Raw genomic sequence first — 15,890 nt, 5'->3', positions numbered from 1 at the left:
AAAGAAGCAGGAAGTTTGGTCAGTAAATGCAACAAATGTAAATTTGACAAAAATATACTTCTTCAAAGTCTTCATTTGAGACGGGCTCATCATCGTACTTGGGAGAAACACCTTTCCTCTGCACCCAACAGCATCATTACTTCAGTATAGCACATCCTTACACATTGTAATCCCAAATCACTTAAACCCCCTTGCAGTACATGAGGGTAAAGTACAATATGCACAGTTTAATAGTTGCTTCTAAAGGATTAATGATCTGTAAGCTTTTAATACACAAAGATGCAGTATATTTAATTAACGCAATGCTCATTACTGTGGACACTAAGCTGTTTAACTTCTGCAGGAGCTGGTTCCTCAGTTCCCTAAGGACACACCTGAGGAGCAGCCCCAGTGCCGCTGTTGTACAGCTGAGACACATCTCACATGCTGTTTAAAACAATTCTTAGGCATTTAACATTTAGAGGGTCTTTTCTGTGTAAACATAAGATTGCATCAACGTGTGAAATGATCAGATACTGAGGTCTATAAAATAAGTAACACTATTTGCAGTACATCCAGAATTAAGCCATGGGACAAATCAGATCACTGCAACGGCCAGATCTTTCTAAAGCAGCCAAGGAAACCCCATCACAAAAGCTGCAAAGCCCGTTTGTTTACATAGTTCTAAATGTGTGGTTAGGTACCAAGAAAGCACAGCACTGCAAAGGAAAGCCAAGTCAAATTCACTTCAGAACACAAGTAGAAAAGCAAACTGCAGAACTCCAGTGATTTCATGTCTGCTAGCCATAGACCAGTCAGTTTATATTAAAAGCTTAAAAATCAAAAGTGTTTGTAAATGCCAAGTCTATTTCAGCTAAACATCCAACTGCTACTATCTCTCTTTTCTCCTTCAAATATTCTCTGCTGAGGTTAGCAGTATTAGCATTAGAGATGAGCAACAACTGACAACAGCAGTTGTGGGGTTTTTTTCAGGCAGGCAGACATGAATTTTGAAAAAAAATCTAAAATTAGAAAAATAAAAACACTGACAAAGGCAAAAACTTTGTTTTAATGAAAATGACTCCTCCAAAAAGTTCAATATCATGAACAGAATCTCATTTTTCTGTTTAAAATATTAAAATGAGATCTCATATTTTCTCTGCTTTGAGAAACAAAATCCAACATAGCATGCTGTATTCAAAGGCAAACAAATCCATTCCTCTCTATGTAGATTTACCCCTTATACTTCTTCAGAAATCAAAAACATCGTCATCATCATCATCACCATCAATATCATCAACATCATCAAATGACCAATCCCAGTCCTTAAATGCCAGATCAAGTAATCTGCAACAGGAGGGTTTGATGTTTTATGAGTGTCACACTTCTATAAAAGACTTCAAAATTCCTTTTACTACCACTAAACCTTTTTAACTGAAAGACTGTTTGAGGTAGGGTGTTTGTTCCTTTGCCTATCACAAGTATGAAGGTTCAGTTAGTGTTCATGTAAGCTAAGAATATTGCATTCATTGCAAATTCATCTCAAAAATCATTCAATTCAAAATAGAACACTTGCCATATTGATTTTTTTTCCCCTAAAATTTCAGTAGGAAAGACCAACATGTACATTTTATAAAATCATCTGCTTTCTGTTTTGTTGCTGTTCTTGCTGACTGATGTGGTTTTATGCTCTCCTGCTATCCCCTTCCAGACAATAATGAAAAGCTAACAATTTTTCCAATAAAATCAAGTAATTTTGAGTGCTGAAAAGAACATTGAATATGATAGCTTCATCTGAATGTAAAAACAAATACAGCAGGATTTTACTACATCCCAAATACAGGGTGATTACACTATACAGCTATTCTGTAGCTCATTATTTAAAGTTAGGCAATGCCAAAAAAGAGGATATATTGTCTTGTTGTTCAGGCCTCCCTGTCTGTGCTCCTTGTATGGTCACTACAGAACAAAGAAGGCAAGAGAGGCAAACCCTGTCAAGCAAATGAGTCATTTTACTTATCTGAGGCATTTCTTTTGGGATGGGGTGAATCATTGTCTAGAAGCACTCATCTCTTTCTGTTGTAATTGAAGAATTTTAGACAAATATCTTAAGTACTAACTTTTCAACTGCTTTAGCTACAACAAATGAAACCCAGCCCAGTCATCTCTCCAGTGAGATGAAAGCATCCTAATCAGGGTTATATGCTGAGCATAAGATGCAGGCATTGAAACCTTATCCTAACACATCAATATAAACATGTTACATTGTTTAACACAGTTAATCACATGGTTTAAACAAAATGGGTTTCAGGGAAATTTGGATTTTCAGGCTTCAAACTATTTAAACCTTTAAATGTGATATAGCCCTGAAAAGGCTCAATATTCATTTGTTACATGAACTATGGCTACAACACTTAAACAATTTATTAGGAAGTAAAATACATTAAAGTTGGCTTTTTATCAATTTGGAATTATCCTTTTCGCACGATCCAACTGAATGGCTGAACAGAAATTATATGGTCTGTTTGAAAATCTGGTCTGCCCTTTCTTAAATCCTCACTAAGAACAACAGCCATGAAAACCTTGAAGAAACAATCATTGTGTGAAATTCCTAGCAGGAACAGCATTTTTAGGACCACGCAGCTTGGAAGGGAACGCAGGAGGTTTCTAGCCCAACCTCCTGCTCAAACCAGGGTCAGCTGCAATGCCAGCCCAGGATGCTCAAGGTCTTGTCCTGTCAGGTGTTAAGAGCCCCCAGGGATGGAACCCGTCCAGCCTCACTGGCTTCCCTCTCTGCATTGGCTTTTCCTTCTACCCAGCTGGAGTGTCTCCTGGTTCAAGGGAGCCCCTTGTTTCTCACCCTCCCACCACGTAGCACTGACAAGCCTGGCTCTGTCTCGTGGATACCCTCCCCATAGGCTGGGCCAGGCTGCTCTGGGAGCCCCTGGAGATGTCTATCATCTGGGCTGAACAAGCCCAGCTCCCTCAGGCATCTGCTCTGACCATCCTGCTGGACTCTGTTTGGTCCTTCCCCAATGTCTTGCTGTCTGACTGGAATCCAGGAGTTTAAACATGGAGGCAGTGTCATGCTGCAGACTCTGGAGTAAACAGAGGGGGATAATGTCTTCCCTCAATCATCCAGCTGTGCTCCTCTTGGTGCAGTCCGAGAGCCTGCCTGGCTGCCAGGGCCCACTGCTTGTCCCCAGCTACTCAGTCCCTAGATTGAACTGGCAACTACATCTTCATTCTTAATGAAGTTCATAAGGGAAAATTAATTATTCCATATGGTAAGCCCTTGCAGAAAAGCCTCACAGAAGCAACACTGAGATATAAATTTGCCATAACAATTACAGTAATTTATGAGTATGTGGTTTCTAATTAAAGGTGTTCAAGTCCATACAAATTTCCACTGGTTTGACAGACCTGCGTTAGTAGGGTGATAGGTGACATGACCTCATGGAACTATACTTTTCATCTGTTAGGTACCTTTGCAAGGCTAACTTAAAAACTTAAACTGAAAAATTAAATGCTTTACACACAAAATATTCATCCTCCTCCTTTTTCCACCCATATAGAATGGCAAATACTGTGCTGCAAAAGCATTTTGTACAAAAGTTTGTGAAGATTGAAAAAAGGGTGTTGGAAGGAGAATTATTTTCAGAACACCTAAGAATAGCTATTGAGAAAGAATTAGAATTTATAATATAACTTTATATGTTAACAGCAAGAAACAGAGTAACACTACTAAGTTAGACTTTAAACACTATGCAGAAGAAAAGTAATCTACTGGTCCCCCAAGTTGTCATTAATGTTTTCTCAATTCACGCTTCAATCCTATCACTGATATTTTGGTTAGTTTTGCACAAAGAAACTCTTCAATAATTGGTCCCTAAAAATTGGTCCCCTTTTTTCCTTCATGATTATAATAAAAAAAAAAAAATCTATTAATTTAAAATCTGTATTATGAGGTCTGATTCTCTTTTAAATATGTAAATTAAATCACGAAAAATTAGACTGTATGAAGGTTAGGAAGGAAGTGAAACTAAATTATTTTAAGTTCTTTCACTATGCATTTCCACCCACTAAAATACCAGCATGTGTTTAAGATCTTACTCTTCATAGCATAAGTATGTTTTGTGGTAACAGCAGCATCACAGCAAGAGTGTGCTTCCCTGCATTCCCCACTAACTCTGGCCACTCATCCAGTCCAGAGCTCACCCAGCCAGCTGAGATACTGGTGCTATTTTGGTCACAGAAACAAGGACAGCAATCCTAGGCTTACCTCTCTGGGGAAAAATGTTAAGCCTTTGCTAAACTACAATACTGCAATGAACAAAATAAGTCAGACCAACCTTTTCACAGGCTGCCAGTACTGGGAACTGATAGAAGCAGATAGAAGCTAGCACTGCAGGTGATGAAAAAAGCAAACTGGAAAAAACCCAGAGACTCTGCACTGTGCAGTTGTATCAATGCTACCTGCAGAATGCTACCACTTCCACAGCACAGTATAGGATTCTGCTCCTTAAAAATGATCCAGTAGTAAATTAATCATTTTTGTATGGACCTTTTTTACTGAATCAGAAGAATCTGATAAGACTACCCTTTAGGAATCATGAGACATTAGCATGAGTCCTTCTACACTGAATAAGGAATTGAAACAAATTGTAGTAAAACATTAAACACAATAGATGAAATAGCAGCTCTTATGTCACCTTGGTTTGTTTGGAGGAAGCTGTCGACTTGGTCGTCTGATAGACTGGTTTGGCTGTACCTTCATGGAAGTTCTGGGAGACGATCGAGCAAAGGGGTCTGGTGCTGGAGGCTTCTTGGGTATTTTTTTCACCAGTCGGCTCACCCATTTTTGCTGTTCTTCCGTAGAATTAGCTAACAGTAGTAGATTCTTTGCCGTAGAAATATCATAGTACACTGTAATAAGAATTAAAAAATAAAAATGAATATTGTTACTATTCTAAACATGGCCCCACATCAAAAATTAGCTGTCAGATTACCATACTCTCATAGTCAGCATAGAGAAATCAGCAGAGGAGTCAAAAGCAAAATGAACCAGTAGGTTTCCTGGCTGCTGACAGTGCCTCCTCCTTGTATTTAGAGAGTAACAACTTAGTACTGTGGAAGATACACATTCACATGGAAAAAAATGGGTAACACAAAGAGGTGTGACCGAGACCAAGAAATTCTGTAACGTTGACTCACAAGGAGCAACCTTCACCATATGTAACCCCTTCCATAGCACTGTTGTTTCCCACAGCGAAGAGCACAACACACAGTGTGAGCACCTTAAAATCACCATGCTCTACTGCATGAGGATGACAACACAAAAGGTATGTGCATACCACAGCCACGTGCCATGAACTCACAGCAGAGAGCAACCCTCATGGAGACACCCTCAGAAAGGGGCTGATGGCCATGTACTAATAAAAAAAGACAAATCAACCTTTATGGTTTAGTTGGTGTCAGACCACTACTAGAATCCTCTGATCTCTTAGAATGCCTTGTGACTCCAGCACTATCTGCATATTCAAATACTTGCTATTTACCTTTGCAAGGTGCTATAATCTCTTCTTTTTTATCCATGTGATCTTTGTGACATTTGATATGGCAGCGGCGACATTCCAGAGCAGGAGGAGGTTTAAACATGTGCCACAGTGGCTTCATACAAGCTTCACAATTGGTTGGGAAGTGGTAAAGAGTAGGTATAAACTCATGTCCTTTGTGACAAATGTAATTTGACTTCTCTCCCATGGGCTCCACAGGAAATTCCTGTTCCTTTTTGCTCTCTCCTTCATTAGCATATAGGATCTAGAATGAAAACAAAATAATCTCAAGTACTCCTAGATGGCAAATATAAATTCAGAGTCATTATCTAAGTACAAAGATTGAAGAATTACACTAGAATCTATTTTTCAATTATTTTTTAGTAAATATTTCATTAGACAGTATTTTTGACAATGTCTGAAATACTGTGTCTGTCACACCAGAAACATTGGTTTATTGATGAATACCTGGAATATCCTAGGAATTTCCTTGGAATCCGCTCTGTACACATCAGTCTGTGTAACTGGTCGGACATGGAAGAGTTTGCTATAGGAAATTGTTTCAATAAGGACAAAAATTAATGTTACCAAAATGATAAATTTGACAGATTAAGTTAGGATACAACACACCACATTAAAACTTAAGAGGCATTAAAAATTTGTCAAATTTGTACAGATTTCTAATCACTTGGTAAAGTCCTATCTTTCAACCCTGCACATTAACTCACAAAAACCCTAAATAAAAAGAAGTCACAAGCATCCAGCAATATTTGCGAAAGCACTGAAAAGTCATGATCATGTGACTTTAATGGATGCTAGCAGCTTTCTAACACAATCCTGTCCCCATGCTCCAACCTCTGAATAACCACATTCTGCATTTATTAAGAAAATAAATTAACTATACAACCCACCTCTAAGGCCATGTTGTAAGAGAAAATATACAAACATTGAAAATTATAGCTGCTCTGCTACAATTTTCTTTACATGCTTTGCTCCCAAGTGTATACGAGGAAGGTCTAGCTGAGCTAGTGGGAGCCGTTTGGTTACATCAGGGCTCAGTGCAGCTCCCCGGATCAGTCTGAGCACCACACTGCTCCTCCTGCACCAGTGCCAACAGCAAACCCAACTCTTCACCACAGGGGGTACCCAAGGGTCCAGCTCTATAGTTCAGATTAAAAAAAGTCATGTCCCATGTGATGTTGTGCTCCCAGACTGGACCTCAAAAGGCCTTTGGTCACAGGTCTTTCCAACAGAGTTCACCTACATATCGGAAGACGGAATCGCACATGGCAACACTTACTCTATATCCAATACCATATGGGGATTAGATTGTTCTTTATCTTGTTCGCTGTCATAGAACAGGATCTTCTTGCTGCTTACAATTACATACTGTTAGGAGACAAAAGGATAAAATATGTTTTAATCCAGCTCATCACAGATGTCAAATATATCACAGCAATTATCTATCACATATGTTGCAGCAATATCTTTCTACAATTCGATTAAATGGTACCTAAATGGACAACAGTAGTACTAAGCCCATGCCAAGGAATTCATTGCATAACAAATGAAGTTCTGATTACCTGATAAATCAAGTTATGTTATCAGATTAACTGATATTTAAATGTATTTAAATATCTATGAAGAAACAAAAATGAAAGTCTGGATAAAAGTAGGATATAAGCTCTTCCTTTCTATTTTACTGATTTAATTTTCACTTGGACTGGTAGAGAGAGTAACTGTCATCCTCTGCCTGTTTCATGTGTGCAGGTCACAACTAATAGGGATCATACTTAAAAAGATCACTATTATACTTACCAGAATAGCTAGCAGTGTTCATTAAGAAGCTAATTACCTAGAAGATGTCCTACTTCCAGAATTTTGCCTAGAATTAACTGTATGACTCAGCAGTAAGGAAACTGGTATGAAAATGTGTATGTTACATTTTGGACAAAGACTCATCAAAGAGGCTACTGAGAAGCGGTAAACAAATGAAGGTTGCACAAGGCAGGAGGAGTAGTTTTTAGTGTTATCTCCTAAATAAAGAAATTGTCAAGAGCACCTGTTTCCACACTCTGCCTAATTCCAGCTATGTAATGCTGCTAGAAATACTTATGGCATGTATAAACATTTGAAGATCATGAATGAGTGTTCTCACCTCTGGCTAAACAAAGAGGTGTTTTGAACTATTGCAATTGTCTTAAGCTGCTCTTCTAGATGTAGCTATACCAGCTAACATATTTTATCCATTTAGGTAATGAGAGAACACGTATCAAAGAAAAACTGAAGTGTTGGAAACCTACAGTAAGTTTAAAATTGAGACTATCCATGAAACAAGATCATAAATCTGGTTTTCTTACCTTTTTAACCCATCCAAATTTTTTGGTGTTATTTCTAACGGGCATTGATAGCCAGCCTTCCAACCTTGATTCTGAAAAAGAGGTATGTATTAAAGAACAGACAAAACATTATTTTTGAGACTACTGTGCATTTTAAAAGTTATTGAAGATCAATAACAAAGCAAGAGAGCAAACATAAGAGGATGAACTATTTAACAATACAGGGTCTTGCGAAGTTTATCACGGTAAATGTTCAGGAATACATTAAATAATGTGCCCCTGAATATAGCCAATAACCAGCAATGCAATCAAAAAAAAGTAGTAGGCACGAGGAGGAAGGGGAAGAACAAACTTGCAATTATAGCACACACATTCCCTTTAGTAACTTTTTCAAGTCTTAAAAGCCTTATGTCTATCGACATTTACCTTTTACAACAGCACCTAAAGATATTAGCACAGACCACACAACATCTGATCTGAGACCAAATAAAAAGGCAAATTACCACCACAAATAACCTATATACCCTATATGCTGGGGAAAAAGTCAGTTTAGTATTCTAATTCATACTTTTTGGTCTGTAAATTTTTCTTTTCCTAATTCTGCCTGTATCACCTAGGCTTTCTAATCCAAAAATAAGTAATTTTTGGCTAATCCTTACGCCTTGCCCGAGTTCAACAGCCCTTTCATACACTTGCAGTATTTTATATTACAGTGGCACATTTGTCAGATTTGATTTATCAAGAGTATTAAGAGCTCAGCTGTTGCTTGACATACACATTTCAGTAGTCACCAGAAGCTCAACAGGATCACGCTTTCCCAGTGCTTGGTAATACACAGGATCACATACCCTTTGACCCTATATTTATAGCTGCACTTAACACAAGCATTTCTTCCCCCTATGCTTTATTAAGAGGAACTACTCAATTGAAATAATATTTTTCTAGTGAGTTTCCTACCCTAGCAGATAACCTCTACTACTGCTGAGGAACCTCCAAGTCAAAAATACTGAAGTGTTAAGCATTAACAAACACAAAACCATGGAACGAGCAGAAACATATTCCAAAATTACAAAAACTATTTTCCTTCTCATCAGAGAGCATTTGCAGGTTCCTGCCCATGTTTAACATAGTGTAACAAAAAATTACTAGATATTCATAGAATTCTTTTTGCGTCTAGAGAGACTTAAACCAAGATACACAGATACACACTGTCCTCAATGTTTATTGCCCTACCAGCAGTGCTGCTGATGACCTATTTTAATACACATATCAAGTACATGAAGCAGTTCAGTAACGTGTTTTGCCTCATACTTGCCACCTTATATTGTTTCTTTCAACTACACACCTCATAGAAAGTGTAGCAAGCGTAATGCTGATGCAAAAATATGTTCTACCCCATATCCAGGAAGCACATGTAGGGCAAAAAAATATGCATGTTTCTCCTATTTCCTAAAATATTATGTTTTTCCTATTTTTCTCTGTAATCCAATACTATTGCATGAAATTGGACAAAATGAGACCTTTCTGATTATACTTCACTTCTGGTGTCCATTCAATACTAACAGATCAGAAAAAGGGCAGAATATTCCAAATTTCTCACAATATATGCTTATAAACACTAAGAGGGAAATAATAACAGAAGACACCATCCTACCTCAAATCTTTTGTAATTATGTCAGAAGTCCCAGCTTAGCTATGATTTTTACTTTAGAACAAAGCAAATGCATGCACATACCACAACAGCAGCTAACAAGGAAAAAACATATATGTACATAGCTTTTCTTTTATTAGAAGCTTCAAAGCAAAAACCAGAGACTGAGGAAAATAGAAGAAATGCCTTATTCTTTACTCTAGTTTGATGAAGTAATGTCAAAATCCCAAAAGAGGTTCTACCTTCAGTGGCAAGGTATTCACACTTTAAAGGAAACTCAAGTGAAATACAGAAATTTGAATGCAACTAAAAACCCACCTCAAACATTAACACTAAACAGAAGCCGTGTTAAAAGGGTGTATGTGTAGTCATATAATATGAATAAAGAATTAGGAAAACAACTCTGTTTTACCAGGGCGTTATCACTCATAATATACTTTTAAGGCAAAAAATGTAATACTCAGGAGACTGAACTTCTACCAAAAAATAATGTATATTTAGATGTGAGAAGTTAGATGTTTCACTTAAACACAAAGATTTGAATTTTTGGTATCCAGTACCTTAGGGTCATACAGAGAGCTGCAGATACTGTGTAGAAGCTACCTTGAAAACAGGCCATAAGGCTCATTTACTCAATGCTTCATTAAAAATAGTGGGTTTATAACTGTCAGCAAGCATTTGCAAACATTTAGAGAAACCAGATCAGTTACTTGTTCATGCGAACTTTCTCATGTTTTTGATGGCAATGTCTACTGCCACTGCAGCATGTTAGCTGCCAGATTTGGTTTGTTTCTCTAATTATGTATTAATAATGTTAGTTTTGAAACAGAGAAAAGGACACAATAAGAACAAAACCAAACAGTTCTCAGGGATGTCACCTGTGCTATCAACTTCTGTAGGGCTGTGGGAACAAGACAAAGGTTCTTCCTCTGAGTCAGAATCGGAATCAAGAAGCATGCGAGAACTGGAAGGCTTAGTGGCAATACTGACAGAGGTAGAAGAGTGCTGATAGGTAAAGGACATGGATTCCATGTGGGATTGAGTGATATGGACTAAACACAAAGCATAAAGGAGGAAAAGTAGAAAAGCAGTCAAAATAGAATCTCTAAGAAGAGAGTATTAGTTTTACATTTCATCACATACCCACAGTAATTGCAAAGTAACCACCAAAATAAAGTGAACATACTTAGTTCTAATGGAGCACAATAGAATTTTAAAAAAAATCTTTAAATAAATGTAAGGTGAAGTATTACAACAGATTTAGTTAGCAGGGGGACAAGTGATAGCTATCGAAGGATTGGTAAGACAGTAGAAATAGATGAAAAGTCACAGAATCATCAGATCATCAATACTAGTATAAACCCAGTTAATGCAGAAATATTAATAAAGTTAACATACCAGGGAATCCATCATCTGCCTCAGCCTCTCCAGGTCCACTGCCTATGCTACTGTTGTCCAGCCCAATGTGCAGTGACTGCAGCTGGGAACGAAGCTGTTCAATGTCACTGTCTTTGCTGTCCAGAGTCATCTGCAGTTCAATCCGTATCTGACTCTCTTCAGCTATTTGCTGCAGGGATAAATGGCAAGATTTCCTATCACAATATTTGGTTACTTGGAGAAAATATAAGTAGAAAATTATGCAGAATTTGTAGCCAATCTCAATATATATTCTGTGTACTTCTTTTGGTTGGGGAAATTCAGGAATAGAGAATGGATACGCTACCTTAAAGTCTGTATCAAGACTATGATTTTACAGACAATACTGCAATTTTTTTATTTGAAAAAGGATCTTACTGCCTGCATTTCATTTATTTCCTTCTGGTATTTGATCATCATCTGGGTTAACTTTTCTCGTTCAGACTTCAGTTCCATATGCAGCTTCCTATTTTCCTTTTCCTTCCGCCGTACATCAGTGTCAGCTCCACGTTTGACTGGACCCTTCCGATTCATGATTTCAGCCAATTTATTCACAGCCTTCCCATGGGAAAGAAAAAGGTGACAAAAACCACACTAATAAATGCAAAGAATTATGCCGTGAAGAAATAGTCTTCTCTCCTGTCTATAAGTAGGCACTTTTAACTATAAACTAAGACCTCTGCCATCCAGTACCACAAGGTTGTTTTAATTCAATGTATTACACAAAATACAAAAGACGGCAATGATGCCATTTTACTTGAAGCAAGCATTAGCTGTGTGAGCACTTTCACTCATTTAAATAAACTCTTCCATTTTCACTACCTAGACCTAAAATGTATCTTTGTATTAAAATGCCACTTGTTCTAAAAAACAATCTGGATTAAAATCAGAAATGTACCTCTTTCTAGAACTTATAGAGGAATATAAATCAAGACTGAAACCAGTAACATATCAAATCATTTGACAGAAATGAAGACTTTTGCTGGTGAAATACTATTAAGGCAGTAAATATTACCGTATCCTGCAGCCATAGGGAGGAGGAGAGAAATCCAACAGGCAGGAATTGTGGAGCAAGATTGACTTATTTAATTATTTTACAAACTCTTTCATAGACTGTTTCTTCATAGTCTAATTGGACAAAGGATCAGCCACCCCCTGAGTGGATTGGCTAAAATCCTAAAACATCCATTGTCAAAATATTTTTCTACTGTACCATAAACATAGTTCTACAAGGTCGCAGGTGTTCATAGTTTATAGAACTTCTGCTAATCTCCTTGTGAGAGAGAAAAGTATCCCATGGGCTTAGAAAGCAGCAGGAAAATTCCTTGCTAACAGCATTTTTGTATCCACAGAACACATCTGGATTAGCAGTCCCTCTATTACAAATCATAAGGATCCCGTTTCACTACACTGAAAGTCTACTTAGTAGAAGAAAGAAAAAAACCAATATATTTTCTTTCAGAGCAGAAACAAATAAAGCATTACTAGTACATATCAACAGTTTACTATGGAAAGTTTTTAATTAAAAATTATTTGATTCATGAACACTATCTCTACATTCATTTAAATTTATTTGCTTACCTGGGTTTTTAATGTTCTTTCATTCAACAACTGTTTCTCGAATTGTGCTTTAATATTTCCTACATTTGCTTCTTCTTCTTTTAGCTTTGTAATTTCTGCAGCAAGGTAATTAAAAAAAAAAAATCTATGAAAACTCATTACAAAAGAATACAGTACTACTGAAGAACAAACCTGGTTTCAATTTAAATCACATTTGGTTCTGACAATACATACGTTCTTGTGCTTCCTTCAGTTTATTGTTTAGCTCTTCTTTCTCATTAGCAAGGTTAGCCACATCACTAGTTAGTGTCCTATTTGCTTCCTCCAACTAGAAAAAAAAAAAAGGACATGTTACATGTTCCCACATAACAAAACTCATTTGGCATATGAAGCATTACAGGACAGAAGGAAATGCTGCAGAGTGGAACCAAGATAAGGATAAGAGCACTTGCTGTAAGAGGGGTAGGGGCACAGAAGAAAGAATGGTCAGAGAAATGCATGGAAGAAACATGGTAAGAGGTTTTTGAATTTCAATCATAAGAAATAAATATTTCTAAAATGTTACATATACTTGTATATCTCTAAAGCTGCTAAATAGCAATGGATAGCTCAAGCTCTCCAACCTCTACCAAAACATCATGTAACTCACCGAGGCTATGGTGGCATCTTTCTCAGTAAGTTCCTGTTTATGCCTCGCCATCATCTCTTTAATCTCCAGCTCTTTCATAATCTTTTCTTTTTCCAAATCAGAGTACTGTTCTTCAGCAATGGAACGGGCAAGTTGTTCTGAATCTGCTTTTGTCAAAGTAATCTCTAGCTGAGCAGCCAAGGAATCTCTGCAAATTGTTGACATATACTTTTAACTTTAAAATGGGTAGGTTAGGAAGGCAAGGGAAAGAAGACTACAAAAAGCAATCCTGATCTTTTATGTATTAGTAGTCCAACTAGCAAAACCTACCTCTCATCCTGTAACTCTTGTATCTTTTGTTGCATTTCTTTACAAATTTTGGTCTTTTCCTCACATTCTTCTTTAAGTTCTCGAACTTGCGTCTTATACAGAGTCTAGAATTTAAAGTTGGAAAGAAAATTATGTGATTTCTATATTCTTGAAGGTCCACAAGAATTATACAAGTTGACTTGGTATGCAGTTCCTTAATCACGCTTACTAGGAGTGTAAGTGTGCAATGCCTTCTCTAAACTTATCTAAATGTCATCATCATTCACAAATGTGTTTTGGTTATTTTACTTTGTTGTTGTTCCTTTTTTAACTCGTATATTTGTGAATAGGTAGATGTACGATACACATTTTTTATGTTTGTATACTCTAAAGATACTCTAAATTACAAGATAAATCACTATTTCGTACAAAATCAGAAGTATCAGAAGCAGGGAAAAGAATTAATTTATTTTTCTCTACTATTTTAAATCGTTGTCTGATGTAATTAGGTATGTGGAGTTTAGATTCTAATAATACAAATCCACGAAACCAACATGACAGTTAAAGAACAAAAAGAAATAGAGGAATAAGGGAAAAACCAATTAGAAAATAATTTGAAGTTCAAAATTTCATCGAATTAATACAAATCTAGAACTCTGAAGAAAATGGAAGAAACATTATATTGTTCTGTCCACTCAAATGGCTGACTACAGGTCAAGTGACAAACAACTCAAAGTGTACTTACTGCAGGGATTTCAAGACAGATTGTCTCTGGCCCATCTACAGCAGTCAACTGACCTCAATTCTCCCTTTCTCTCCTTTAATGTGCGTAATGTTTTCATCTATAAAACTTTAGCGAGGCCTTTTCCTCACTGACCTATATCTATAAGAAAATCTTAATTTTCTGTTAATACTGAAACAAGCCTTTTGGCATCTCCTGCAGTGCGACTGGCTGTGCACTGTTAATTAGAATTAACCTCCATACCAGTAATGATTTTTAAGTACAATACCTATTTATTCTGGTGCACCTTACCACAATGAATCAAAAACTCCCAACAGATCACTACCAAGTTCGGTTGTAATGCAAAATTTCCTTCTGAGCCGTAAGTGCACGTGTTTTGTCACACTACGTGAGAATACAACTCTTCTCTACCATACAGCATGGAAGAGATGCTGAATGCAAAAGGCCTGAAACCAGCAGAAAATTATTCACACTGTGGAAAAATGAGCTGCTTGACTCCCTCCCTCTGAACTCCCCACAAAGCTGGGACATTTCTCAACATGAGCTCTTTCAAACTGCTCAGTAATCAAGATCAAGGCTGCAGACAACACTGAAGAGAGGCACGAGAAACAAGTAGGTTTGGGTTAGAGATGTGAAACATCTGATGGCTGAGGGGGAAGAAGAAAATCCAACACTGTACTCAGTAAACAGATTGATATAAAAATAAAGCAGCATAAAACATACTGAGAAATATTGTTCGGCTTCGAGCTGGTCTTGAAGCTCTTTCATTTGCCCATCTGCATCTTGACGTTCCCTGGAAAGGAAGAACATGCTTAAGAGATATGAAGATATTCTAAAACAGTAAACAAAAAAGCATTCATACTCTTGAGATCTCCAATGATTTCCTGTCCTAAGTAACATCAGCTATTAAATCTGAAGCTTCCTCTGGGTACCAGCTCTCTTTTTCACTTGGACAGCTGAGAATACTGCACTAATAATACTGTTAACACACCAACTACAACAGTGTCACAAAGTTTAACCCGTAAGAGACACTGATAAAGTAATCAGCCACCAACAGAATCTTATTTCCATGTAAAATGTCACTGATCTGACTGGTTGTTTTGGGTCTGTCGTTTGCTAGAGCACAGTCTGTGAATGACTGTATTCCTTGACACACGTATTTTCTTGAATTCATTTGTTATTAAAACAACAGTCAATTCCATAACAACAGAAATGTAGCAGAAAAGACTTCTGCCAGTGTTCCACATTATGGCCACCTTCTACATGACTAAGTGCATCTTGCTGACAGAAAAGACAAAGCACAGGGAGATAAAACATTAGAAGTCATAAAGGCACTAGGACTGAGATTCATCTGATATGTGTGGAAATCTCATCTTTTCATTCACATGAAAGCACTTTATGTAAAAAAAAAAAAATTATTTATTTCCTTACTTACTATCAGGTGCAAATACTACTTTTAAGACCTTGAAGAACTGCTGACACTTCTATCAGAAGGTCCTACAGATGTGTTTAAAGATCTAGATAGTAGTACTAGATATTTCCAATGGTTATGCTTTGTAGCTCTGCAGTAGTAATAATTTCCAACTCTGATAAGCTCTCCTAGTCTAAAAATTCCAGTAACTTTCCTCTTCACTGAGGTCCTACATCATTAAAAAAAAGTACCTAGACCTTCAGTTAATCAAGTGTTTCTCTAAAGTCTTCAGACTCATAT

General features: G+C 37.0%; 1 protein-coding gene across 3 annotated transcripts in view; it reads right to left on the bottom strand.

Annotated features, from left to right (window-relative positions):
- The window catches only part of ROCK2 (Rho associated coiled-coil containing protein kinase 2), a 108,453-nt gene that overhangs the window by 12,058 nt on the left and 80,505 nt on the right, over nucleotides 1-15,890 (bottom strand). For 2 of the 3 annotated variants that reach the window (XM_032104179.1, XM_032104180.1), the window contains 12 exons: nucleotides 14,903-14,972; nucleotides 13,459-13,562; nucleotides 13,150-13,336; nucleotides 12,735-12,828; nucleotides 12,522-12,616; nucleotides 11,319-11,498; nucleotides 10,923-11,091; nucleotides 7,895-7,965; nucleotides 6,835-6,923; nucleotides 6,003-6,081; nucleotides 5,538-5,799; nucleotides 4,692-4,905 (listed from right to left, as the gene is read on the bottom strand). In XM_032104179.1, coding sequence (XP_031960070.1) covers nucleotides 4,692-4,905; nucleotides 5,538-5,799; nucleotides 6,003-6,081; nucleotides 6,835-6,923; nucleotides 7,895-7,965; nucleotides 10,923-11,091; nucleotides 11,319-11,498; nucleotides 12,522-12,616; nucleotides 12,735-12,828; nucleotides 13,150-13,336; nucleotides 13,459-13,562; nucleotides 14,903-14,972 — 1,614 coding nt within the window. Of the gene's footprint in view, nucleotide 1; nucleotides 1,327-4,691; nucleotides 4,906-5,537; nucleotides 5,800-6,002; nucleotides 6,082-6,834; nucleotides 6,924-7,894; nucleotides 7,966-10,922; nucleotides 11,092-11,318; nucleotides 11,499-12,521; nucleotides 12,617-12,734; nucleotides 12,829-13,149; nucleotides 13,337-13,458; nucleotides 13,563-14,902; nucleotides 14,973-15,890 lie in introns of those variants that run through there. The other variant, XM_032104181.1, reaches the window with a different exon arrangement.

This window comes from Corvus moneduloides, chromosome 3 (assembly GCF_009650955.1).
Source record: "Corvus moneduloides isolate bCorMon1 chromosome 3, bCorMon1.pri, whole genome shotgun sequence".
NCBI classification, from domain to species: domain Eukaryota; kingdom Metazoa; phylum Chordata; class Aves; order Passeriformes; family Corvidae; genus Corvus; species Corvus moneduloides.
This window is presented reverse-complemented; position numbering and strand designations above follow the sequence as displayed.